A 12,507-nucleotide genomic window follows, 5' to 3' on the forward strand; every position below is an offset into this window, starting at 1 on the left:
TTGTTCTTGGGAGGTAATATTTCAGTAGAGTGTTTTGTTTTGGGTTGATTTTTATTTTTTTGTTTGTCACCATTGTTGAGATTTAAAGACTAATTGTTTATATCTGTGTGTTTGCGAGTGTTGCCACTGATTGAACATTCTCATCATGACTGGTGTATTTAAACCTGTTAAACTGTCATTGATTGATGGTATTCCAGTGGTTTTACTCGCATATGTTATTTAATTCTCGCACCTAACATGATATTCACCAAGAACACAAGGGTGGCTTTGATACACTGGTAAATATCATCAAACTTAACGGTATATGTTTTTTTTGGCTTTTTATGCTATTAATAGTGTGGTTAACACGATTAATTATAACAACCAAAAATAAAAACTGATATAAAACAAGTGATTGAAGAGCCCAACTAAAGCAGACTCTGTCCTCCATCATGGTGACTTCAAATGAATAACATAAATTTCATGAAGAGTATTTTAACCCTAAATGAGAGAAACTCTGGGTTTTCTGTTTCAAAATGGCAGGTTTGTTAAATTCGAGAAACCAGAGTAAGTCAAGCCTGTTTCTGAAAGAAAGGTAACTTTAACTCAGAGTCAGTTACTGTGGTAACTAACTCTGTGAATCTAACCTGGTCCGGAGCAGGTTTATTTTCCAAACTCTGAGTTTCTGTCGGTCTCCTCCCCTTTTTTAAAGATAAAGCGGTATTTCTCACCTTAGCCTTACGTCTCCGCACACCTATTTTAGAGCTCATTTTGGAGATGTGCATAAAAACGATTGATGGAAACGTCATGATTCACATAACTTTTGAAAAAACGCATAATAAAACATGTGCATAACTGAGTAGGTTAAACTTTTATTTGATAAGAAAAGATGCGCATGAACTACGAAGGAAACACTTAACAAATTACAGTATGTGCATTAAAAAAAGGTTTGTTAGAGATGATGATGAAAATGTGTGTGAATGGACAAACCAGCAGACTGAGCACACTGTAAAATCTCTTAAATGTTGTTTTGGTCATTCTAAAATGCCTTACCTGTTTCAGTATTATTGTATATTATTAATTACCTCCGAGCGTCTGGAGCGTGTCAAGATCTCCGCGTCTCATGGCTTCAAACGCCCCCACGAGATCATTGTGTGTGAGCATTGTCTTCTGAGGCGCAAGTACACTTATTAAATAAAAAAAATAATTGGCGCAGCTTCTTCTACTGCAGTAAATTCTGTTTTTATTGTTGATATTTTGCTTAAGTTAATCAGAAAGTGACGATTGTGTTCTCTTTGACTTGCTGGATGAAAACGCTGCTTTATTCGCATCTTTTAGGCGTTATTCCAGTTTTGCACAAATTTATGTAATATATTTGGATGGAAACATAGATATTGTCTACATTTTTGTCACACACAGAACAAAGCCACGCACGAGAATGGCTTGTCCTTTTTTCATAAATAATTAGCTTAACCTTTGACATGTACTGTTACTAGATTAATGGGATTACTATTCTTTCTAAAAAGTATTTTTAGCACTGCTTACCTTCTAAATGTTATATCAACCTCTATCACTTGATCGATAAAAAGGCAGACACACAAGTGCACTGCTAAATCTATTAAAACTGCTAAACATGTATAAAAGTTTAGAAACATTTTATAAACGTCACACATTACATTACTTATTTTATTATATTTAAATATTTAAATACTTTAAATTAAAAATTACGCATTAACTTGAGCAGCTGTTTTCTCACGCTGACTGTCTCTGTTTTACTGATGGTTGCTTCTTTTTAAATATATACGCTCATATTTGCTTTGCATGAGCAGATCAAATTCAGCCGGAGAAAGAAATGCTGATCTCTTTTTTTTAAGATGTTGCCATAGTCACTCGTAATATCTGTGCTCCATTGATAATGTCTTTTTATAGTCACGGTGTGCGCGCTTAACTCTGAGTTGGTCTACTCAAAGTTAATTGATCTAACTCAGATCAGCTATTCTGAAACCGAAAACTCTGAGTTTTTAATCTCTCGGTAAATCAACTCAGAGTTCAAGTTTAAACTCCGAGTTGTTTGAACCTCCTTACTGAAACAGGCCCCTGATGTTTGTGGAGTTGTTTAATGATCTCTTTTGAGATCTTGAAAAATAAAAGTTTTATTATGTAATTTGTTTTATTTTTATTAATTATTATTTTATTTAGAGTTTTATTCTCAGTTGATTTCATCTTTGGTTTTGGCTGTAATTTGTGTTTTTCTTTCCTTCAGTGATTCTGCTGTTAACAGTTGTTCATCAATAATTCTTAATCCTCCTTTAATTAGACACTTAATTATTTCATTAACTTCATCACTGTCTGAGTGTTTAACTCTTTAATGAGGACACTAGTGAGGATTTTGCTCTGGGATTTAAGGGGTTAAATATGTCCGATGAAAAATACAGACTGTGGAATGTATTTTTAACAGAAATATTCTGTAAACTGAATTTACAAACGTAAAATGTTAAAAACAGAACACTGTTGAAAATTGTCCCGTTAAAAAAACAGTAAAATACTGGCAGCTGCAGTTGCTAGCAATGTATTGTTATTTTACAGTATGTTGCTGTAAAAGTATATGGACTACATTGATTTACACAATACTCAAGTGAACTCATTTTGCTCACTGAAAGCAACTGCCTCAAACTGGTCAACTGCTGTATGAGTTTAAGAAATAATGTGCTATACAGGTACGTTTAAAATACTTATAACAATAACTTGTTTTAGTTCATTAGAAAACTTCCGTTTAACTCAAATGTCTTAAATTTCACTGCAGCACACATAAACATAAATCTGGAATTACCAGAAAGATTCTAACTGCATCATCAACTAAACAGCTGCTGTCTTTAAATAAATAAATAATAAAAAAACATGAATAAATTCAGCAGTTCATCTTTAACTCACACACTGGCTCTATACTCTCCTCCACAACGGTGACACACAGAAGAAATTAGCTTCAGGTTTTACAGTAATATACTGTCATCCCTTGATTTAACGGTACTGGCAGCTGTGGTTGCCAGCAATCTACTGTTTTTTTACAGTCTACTTCTGTAGTTTAAATTAACAGTATATTACTGTTAAAATACATTTTTACACTGTGTTTTTACCTCTTACACCTTTAACCCTTTAAACCCCAGAGCATATACTTCTGTTTTAAATGAAGTGTCCGCACTACTGACTGTTTAAGAAACGTGTAGCAAAGCTGAAGTAAATTAATTAATTAACTGACTAATTAAATGATAATTGAGGATTAGCGATGAACAAATGAAGAAATACTGAAGGGAAAAAACAAGAACAGAACACACAAAACTACAACTTTAGTCACAGCTTATTAATGAAATAACCTGAAGGTCAACAAATGATTACATTTACATTTACATTTAGTCATTTAGCAGACGCTTTTATCCAAAGCGACTTACAAATGAGGACAAGGAAGCAATTTACACAACTAAGAGCAACAATGAATAAGTACTAAAGGCAAGTTTCAGGTCTGTAAAGTCTAAGAAGGGAAGTATTAGTAGTTTTTTTTTTTTTTTTTTTTTTTCGTGCAGTTAGTGTGATATTCAAAGAGGCAATTGCAGATTAGGAAGTGAAGTGGAGACTAAATAGTTGAGTTTTTAGTCGTTTCTTGAATATAGCGAGTGACTCTGCTGTTCTGATGCAGTTAGGGAGTTCATTCCACCAACTGGGCAGATTAAGCGTGAGCGTGAGCGTTCGCGAAAGTGATTTTTTCCCTCTTTGGGATGGAACCACGAGGCGACGTTCATTCACAGAACGCAAGTTTCTGGAGGGCACATAGATCTGCAGAAGTGAGTGCAGATAAGAAGGTGCTAGGCCAGAATTCACTTTGTTGGCAAACATCAGAGTTTTGAATTTGATGCGAGCAGCAACTGGCAGCCAGTGCAAACGGACTAGCAGCGGAGTGACATGTGCTCGTTTAGGTTCATTGAAGACAACTCGTGCTGTTGCATTCTGGAGCAGTTGAAGAGGCTTGATAGAGTTAGCTGGAAGCCCAGCTAGTAGAGAGTTGCAGTAATCCAGTTTGGAGAGAACAAGAGCTTGAACAAGGAGTTGAGCTGCATGTTCAGATAAGAAGGGTCGGATCTTTCTGATGTTATAGAGTGCAAATCTGCACGATCAAGCAGTTCTAGAAATGTGGTCAGAGAAGTTTAGTTGGTCATCAATCGTTACTCCAAGGCTTTTCACCATTTTGGATGCAGTAATGGTTGCCCCATCCATCTGGATTGAAAAGTTATGGTGTAGAGTCGGGTTGGCAGAAACTACAAGCATTTCCGTTTTTGCGAGGTTCAGCTGAAGATGATGATCTTTCATCCAGTGTGAAATATCCAACAGGCAGGCTGAGATACGAGCTGGAACCGAGGGATCATCAGGATGAAAAGAGAGGTATAGCTGGGTATCATCAGCATAGCAGTGGTAGGAGAATCCATGTCTCTGGATGACTGGTCCTAGAGATGATGTGTAGATGGAGAAGAGAAGTGGCCCAAGAACAGAGCCTTGAGGTACCCCAGTGTTTAGATGCTGTAGGTTGGACACCTCTCCCCTCCAAGACACCCTGAATAACCTGTCAGAGAGGTAAGATCTGAACCATTGTATAACAGTGCCCGCAACGCCCAGTGACTCAAGCGTAGATAGCAGGATCTGGTGGTTGACAGTGTCAAAAGCAGCTGACAAGTCCAGCAAAATGAGGACTGATGATTTAGAGTCTGCTTTAGCCAGTCTGAGATCCTCCACGACCGAGAGCACGGCAGTCTCAGTTGAGTGGCCTTTCTTAAAGCCGGATTGCTTGTTGTCCATGAGATTGTTTTGAGTAAGAAAGTCCAGAACTTGATTGAACACTATTTTCTCCAGAATCTTGGCCATGAATGGAAGCAGGGATACTGGTCTGTAGTTTTCAAGTAGCGTATGGTAGTTTTAAATCATTTAAATTATAAGTGGATGATTAAACAACTCTACAAACATCATCACCAGCTACACTTATAACTGAAACATTTATTTTTGTATAACATCTACTAAAGTTCTTCTTTAGAAAAAAAGTTAAAGTTTTACGTCACCATCATGGAAAACAGAATTTGCTTTAGTGGGCTCTTAGCCCTGAATTTTTTATCATTTATATATTTTGGCTGCTGCAATTGATAAGAACTTTGTCTTAAAAGCACTTTTGATGTGGCAAGCTAGCCAAAAACCTAAACAAGCTCTGGTGATGTTCATGTTGCTATTAAATGGCAGAATCTGTTCTAATATAATTTACTGCTCCTATTTAACGTTTAATCTGTTGCTTAACATTACATGTCTGACTATGGCAATGATTTCTGGAAGTTATCTTGGACAACTTGCACTCAAAGAAACATCCACAATCAGCGTATGAACCTCAATAATGGTGACAACTAACAAAATTAACAGTTTAACTCACAAACAGGCAACTGAAAGTCTAAACATAAACAACAGCAGAATCAAACACAAATAAAGAAAACTGTGAGACCATTATACAACATTTATTCATGCCGCAATGCATGCTGGGATATTTGTACTGTGCCACACCCAGCATGCATTGCAGCATGAAACATTTGAATTGTTACCATTGTTGAGATACAAGGTCTGATTCATGAAGTCTGAGTGTGTCTTTGTCACAACTGAACTGTTTTTGTATGTTATTTCTTAACTGTTAAGTAATTACATAGAAATCTGTTTCCTCTTCTCACTTATTAAATTAATATCTGCGACTAAGCATAAAATCTATTGCATAAGGCCCTTCATCTAAATTAATACAAAAACATTTATCAGAACTTAGAATAATAGATTAATCTAACTATTAACTTTCCAGCTTTATAGCTATAATAAAAGTGTTTCGTTAATTCTGTATTATAGCAGATAGAGAGTCTGAATCAATAAGTTCAAGGGTGAAGATCCCAACTAAACCCTCACTCCATTACGGTGATACAAAAAACACCTAAATTTCTGTTGGATCTCAATGAGAATAGTATGGAAGTCAAATCAGTCAGTAATAAGTGTGTCTGCTGTTGTTTGTGGAGTTGTTTAATGATCCTCTGCTGAGACTGAAGGTGTTTTATTTTACTTGATTTTATTTAATGTTGTAACTGACGTCACTGTTTGTGTTTCTTGTTTCTCTTTCCTTCAGTAATTGTGATTATTAACAGCAGGTGTTCATTAGTGTCTGAATTCACTCATTAGTGTTCATTAACTCTGTCAGGAGAACTATATTGGTGAACTAGTTGATGGAATAGTGAACAAGGGCACAAAGTGTGATTTTAAACACAGACTTCAAAATGTTGAATCTGAACTCTGTTAGCTCACAGTTTTCTGCAGTTGGTTACTTTCTCGAAAACAAAAATGTTACACAGAATGCACTGTTTTTAACAGAATATTACTGTTTTAGTAAAAAAAACAATATTTTACCGTAGCATCTGGCCATTTTTTAACAGCAATTTTTTACAGTTTGGCAACCACAGCTGCCAGTATTTTTATGTAAAATCAAGAAAAACAACAGCAAAATACTTTAAAATGGTTTTTGTGGCACCATTGTGATGGATAGTAGCATCTGTGTACAAGTCCAAGATGAACTAAGAGTGTCAGATGTTTAGCAGCATCTTCTTTTGTTTAAATGTAACTGTGTAGTTACTAATGCAGTGAAAATCAGTTTGTTAATTACAGTCACACTTGAATACAATTATGCATTGAATGACTTTACATTATATAAAAAGATTTTGTATTGAACTGATGCACTATGGTTCTCAATATCAATAAGCTCAGATTTATTACTTAGACATTTAAAACATTGATTTTAATGCCAGTAAATGCAGTTGCTTTCTGCAAATATAAATAATTAACTCAAAGGTTTGTAAATTATCATTGCATCAGTTGATGCATACATTTTTCTTTTGTTAAAAATACAAAATTTTACTGTAAAAAACTATTTAACAGATAAATTCAGTATTTTTTACAAAAAAGGTCTGGCAACCATAGCTGCCAGTATTTTTCCCTAAATTTTACAGAATTTTTTTACAGTGTATTTATATATATATATACACACATACACATATGGTCATAAAATAATATAATTATATCTATTATATTCCAATACATGTGTACATATTTGAAATTCAAGTGGTTGCATAATTCTACATGTAAAATGGCTGGCTTTGCAATATTTTTATATATTTAAAAAGCAAATATGAACTTGTATATCATATTTGTTATTTGCATGTATCAAATGGGAAACATGGGGTGACATTATTTTGATTTAGCACAAATAGATTTATTTACTGTAAATAAAAAAATTACTGTCAAAGCTGCTCTTTTCTGTGCAAGTCATACAGGCATGGCCCTTATCTTCCCATTGGTTTTCAGTCACTTACATTTGACATTTTGAGAGTTTGAAACTATTATGTGCATTTTTGAGCACACATATTATTATATGAATATGCTATTGTTACCTAATTTATGTGTGTGTTTTAGGAGAGGTGGAAGACCCAGAATATGATGACTGCATGCCATGTGAAGAGGGATGTCATAAGTGTGTTCTCTGTAAGTTCAGCAGTCTCTTGAGTTTACTAAGGCGAAAAGTACTGCTGCTACAGCTCTGTCTTATATCAAAACTACTTTTAGAATATAATTCCTGCAATGGGTGGCTTATGACAGTATCAGGTTTTCTTATTGTGAATAAATATGGAATTGTTTACCGTTGTATATAGTAGCATGCCAATATTAACATAAACTGCAAAAAAGTACATTTAAAAGGTATAATGAGAAAAAAATACTTAGCATATTGCTTTATTGTATATACATGTGCTGAGGAAACCGAATTAATTTGCAAAAGCATTATAAAATACAATAGGTAACACTTTTAAATAAAGAGTCATTAGTGAATGTTAGTTAATGAATTATAATCAGAGAGAAAACATCAGATTTATTATGGTTGGTACGTCATTGTTTAAAAAATACCACTGAATTTAAATTAATTTATTCTATATTTAATAAAACAATTGTGATCAGATTATGACTATAATTTCAACACATTATTGAGCATTAACTAAGAAATGGACACCATCTAAAACTAATAATAGATTTTTAATTTTCAACACGAGTTTAGTTAAATTATATAATGTTAACTATTGGAGCCTTTTGGAGCATTTTCAGTCAATATTTCAGCATATAGTAGGCCAGGTGAACATGTGAAACTGCTAATGTTTGAACTATTAAGCTAATAATCAATTAAATTTCCAGTAATGAGTTGGGTTGCAACAGAGGTGAGGATCCATGTGTAGCTTTATTAAATAGAATAGTCAGGCAGGCAATGGCAAGAGGACCAAACAGGAGCAGGCAGGTAATCCAAAGCGTGGTCAGAAAAACAGGCGATTGGTCGGGACAGGCAGCAAAACAGCATAAAACAACACAGTAGACAGGACAAGAAAATCAGGGAATCTGGAACTGGTGTGTGTGAGGTGCGTAACGGGAGTTGTAGTTCATTGAACTGGCAGATGTGTAGTTTTTCAGCATTCTGAACAGGCTAGGTCACTGGTCATTGTATAATCTCCAAGCACTATGTCTTGCTATGACAATCAAAACAAATGCAATGTAAATATTCTTAAAAAGCACTCTAAAAGTTTAAATAATAGTTACTCACTGTATTTTAGAGTGCTCACAATATAAAAATTGTGCATGTTCATTATAAAAAATATATATATTAAATTATTGAATATTGGCATATGTCTAATTGTTGGGTACAAATTGTTTTGACTTTTTGATAATATGCTGTTTCTTCTATGTTTTACAGATAATCCAAAACACTGTCTATCCTGCATTAATGGATATTACAGGTAAGAATATTTGAATGTCATAACAAAACTATCCAATTATACAAATTTCTGGTGTTCAGAGATGTTAGTGAAATGCATATGTGTTTAACAGGTTTGAGGAAAGCTGCTACAAAAATTGTCCCTCTAAGACATACCCAGTGGAGGAGACCATGAGCTGTGTGTCCTGTGAACATGACTGTGTCAACTGTGATGAAGATGAGTGCAGCTGGTGTGAAGCTGACTTCTTCATATCAAGTGAGACACTGAGTTTTATATGGAACTCAGTTTCAATCTATATTTAAGTTTTGTTTTGTTTTTTTTTAGAAAGATGAGTGTCCACCTTTTCTTCAGACAGCACAGATCTGCATGATTTGACTGTCACCTGCCAATTTAGTGGATCTGAAACAGGAATTATCTGACTGAAATGGGCTTATAAAGGAATAATGTAACGGGACTCTATTACAGTTAGCATTTTCTTAAAACTCAAAATTTCCACAACCGACTGATCTCTCATATGCACAGCTATAAATGTACCAATTTATTTAGCCCTGTTCGAATCTGTAGGAATTGTCTGTCTGAATGCTGTTCCAGTTCCAGTTACTGATTCCGTGATGTCAGTGTAAAGAAGTTATTATGCCTAAATGTTACCTCTAAAATAGCTTACTGAATTAGCAGATGTTGTTTTTTTTCCACCACTTTCTTTGTAGTGGTGATGGTGCGCAACATATCTGAAGAGCGGTGGAGGCGTGTGTGTGCGATGTACCTGAGCGGTGGGTTGAGTTGTGCCCAACGTACCTGAAGAGCTGGGAGGCATGCGGTGGAGAGGGGTGTGCGACGTATTTAAGGACCGAGGTGGTAGACGCACAGTTTCCCAAAGATTAGCATTCGTTTGCAGGCATCCAGGAGTCTCCCAAAACTTCCGGGAGACTTGGGATTACATTAAAGTTACTAGCCATTTTGCTAATTAATTTTGCGCGTGCCTGACTGGAGTTGTGTTTGGAGGCACAACCTGGTGTGGTGATATTTGAACAGGTTATTGAGATTGGCTGTTTTGTGTCGGGGTCCAGTGTTGCTGGGCAACGTGGGCAGAGCCAGCAGGAGCAATCTGACACAGAAGGCAGCAGGATTACTAATGAGTGCATGCTTTAATAAAGTGATAGTCTGAGTAATAAAGCGATGTTCTACTGTTTAACATGACAGTGGGGAAGGCAGCATATTGTCTGCCACGTTACTTGGGATGCCATGTTGAGCGTTGTTGCACTGAAAACATAAAATTTTGTTACTAATTCTTTGTTATCTTTTTAGATGTTAGTCTGAATTGAATCCTTCGGTTTGTAAAGCTTACTGAACCGAAAGTCTGGTGCCGAACAGTTCAATATGAATATGCCTATCGTAACACCCTTATTATATATATTTACACAGTTTAAGTCAGAATTATTAGCCCCCCCTTTGAATTTTTTTCTTTTTTTTTTAAATATTTCCCAAATTATGTTTAACATATGGATATTTTCAAAGTATGTCTAATAATATTTTTCCTTCTGAAGAACGTCTTATTTGTTTTTTTCGGCTAGGAGAAAAGCAATTTTTAATTTTTTAAACACCATTTTAAGGTTAAAATTATTAGCCCCTTTAAGCAATTTTTTTTCCATAGTTTACAGAACAAACGATCGTTATACAATAACTTCCCTAATTACCCTATACTGTCCAGTTAACCTAATTAACCTAGTTAAGTCTTTAAATGTCACTTTAAGCTGTATATTAGTGTCGTGAAAAATATCTGGTAAAATATTATTTAGCGTCATCATGGTAAAGTTAAATAAATCAGTTATTAGAAATGAGTTATTAAAGCTATTATGTTTAGAAATGTGTTAAAAAAATCTTCTCTCCGTTAAACAGAAATTGGAGCAAAAAATAAACGGGGTCAAATAATTCAGTGGGGCTGTATTAGCACGTCCCCGAGTATGTCTTCCGATTTAGAGATTATTTAATTAGTTATCATTTCCTCATATTATTTATGTATACATATACACACATACATATATATATATATATATATATATATATATATTATATATATATATATATATATATATATATATATATATATATATATATATATATATATATATATATATATATATATACACACACACACACACACACACACAATTGAAATCAAATATTTAGGTCTCCTGTGGACTTTTCAGTCTTTTTAAATATTTATCAATATTGAAAAAATATTTTTTCATTTTTTAGCACATCCCCTAGTATGTCTTCCGGTTTGGAGATGGTTTAATTAGTTATCATTTCCTCCTATTACTATTATTGCCTCATATTCTACAATGATGGTATTCTAAGTTGTTTATAAGTTGTTTTTAGTGCAACAGTTTTTTTTGTTTTTTTTTGTTTGTGTATTATTCCTGTTACAGCCACAGGAAAGAATTTAGCCCATGAGATCTTTTTCAGAACGTAGTCTTCTTAAAGTTGAATTTTGTATCAACTGTTTACACTTGAATAGGCTTTATAATTTCTAGATGTCCTTCTGTGCATCATGAATTCAAAATTATTTTGCTTGGGGTGTAAAGAACACAATTTAACCAAAGAAACTGGTATTTTTTGTCTTAGAGTGCAAGTTAAATTGTTAGTTATTTAGCTTTATCTGCATTTAAAGTAGTGTATATAGACCTCTAAATTTGTAATGAATTTGACAATCTTTTCATGGTTTTTCACAATCTCCATGTATCCTACAGATGGGAAATGTGTTCGTGAATGTCCAGATGGGTTCTATAATGATGACGAATCTCAGGAGTGTGAGGAATGCCACTCAGACTGCAAGACATGCAGTGGCCCGGAGGACAGTGACTGTGAAAGCTGCAGCGAGGGACTGACGCTTGACAATGGAGCTTGTGTATCTGAACAGGATGTTTGCCCTGCACAGATGTATCTCACAGGTAAGATATGGAGTCAATCTAGGGTCATAATAAGAGAACAAACATATGTAATTTCATTAGAATATTAAGTATTTTCCTTTATAAATATATCAAAACCTTTTGATTAGTAATGCATATAAACTTGGTAACAATTTATTTTGATGGTCCATTTGAGTATTAGTAGACTGTGCTTAATATCTGCTGATACTGTTGTTACGAACTCCAGTTTTTAAGGCTCGTCTAGGGAAGGGGTTAGCAACATAAAAAGACACAGAAACCAGAAATACAATTCTCTATTTATTTAGAGACCAGAATATAGGTGTCCTAATTAATTAAGGTGGCAACAGAAATATAAAATCATTAATTAAACAATATCCAAGTCAAAGCAATTACTTAAACAAAACATAAATCATAAAGAAAATATTGATAAAAAACATAGATCAAAGAAACGGCACAACACCAGCATGGCTCCTCAGCAGCGGGCCAGCGGCTGCACAAAACGTGCACAGAAGTTTCGGACGTTCATCAGGGCAAAATACGTAGACTCAGCAAGTAAGGGTCATACTCTCCAAAGAGAGACAAGATCGGGTAGATCAGTCAGACGCGCTGGAAAACAAGAGCCACCCCGACACACACTCAGCTTCAGCTTATAAAGGCAACAAGCCGAATTAGCGGCAGGTGCAAGGCGGAGCCAGCCTCAAAGAAAAGAAACAGCAATTAGTAATAATTTCCACCAC

General features: G+C 34.7%; 1 protein-coding gene across 1 annotated transcript in view; it reads left to right on the forward strand.

Annotated features, from left to right (window-relative positions):
- pcsk5a (proprotein convertase subtilisin/kexin type 5a) overlaps window positions 1-12,507 on the forward strand; it is an 84,620-nt gene that overhangs the window by 41,431 nt on the left and 30,682 nt on the right. The window contains exons 24-27 of the mRNA XM_021476634.3: window positions 7,501-7,569; window positions 8,819-8,861; window positions 8,953-9,095; window positions 11,591-11,791. Coding sequence (XP_021332309.1) covers window positions 7,501-7,569; window positions 8,819-8,861; window positions 8,953-9,095; window positions 11,591-11,791 — 456 coding nt within the window. The remainder of the gene's footprint in view (window positions 1-7,500; window positions 7,570-8,818; window positions 8,862-8,952; window positions 9,096-11,590; window positions 11,792-12,507) is intronic.

Source organism: Danio rerio, chromosome 5, assembly GCF_049306965.1.
Source record: "Danio rerio strain Tuebingen ecotype United States chromosome 5, GRCz12tu, whole genome shotgun sequence".
NCBI lineage: Eukaryota > Metazoa > Chordata > Actinopteri > Cypriniformes > Danionidae > Danio > Danio rerio.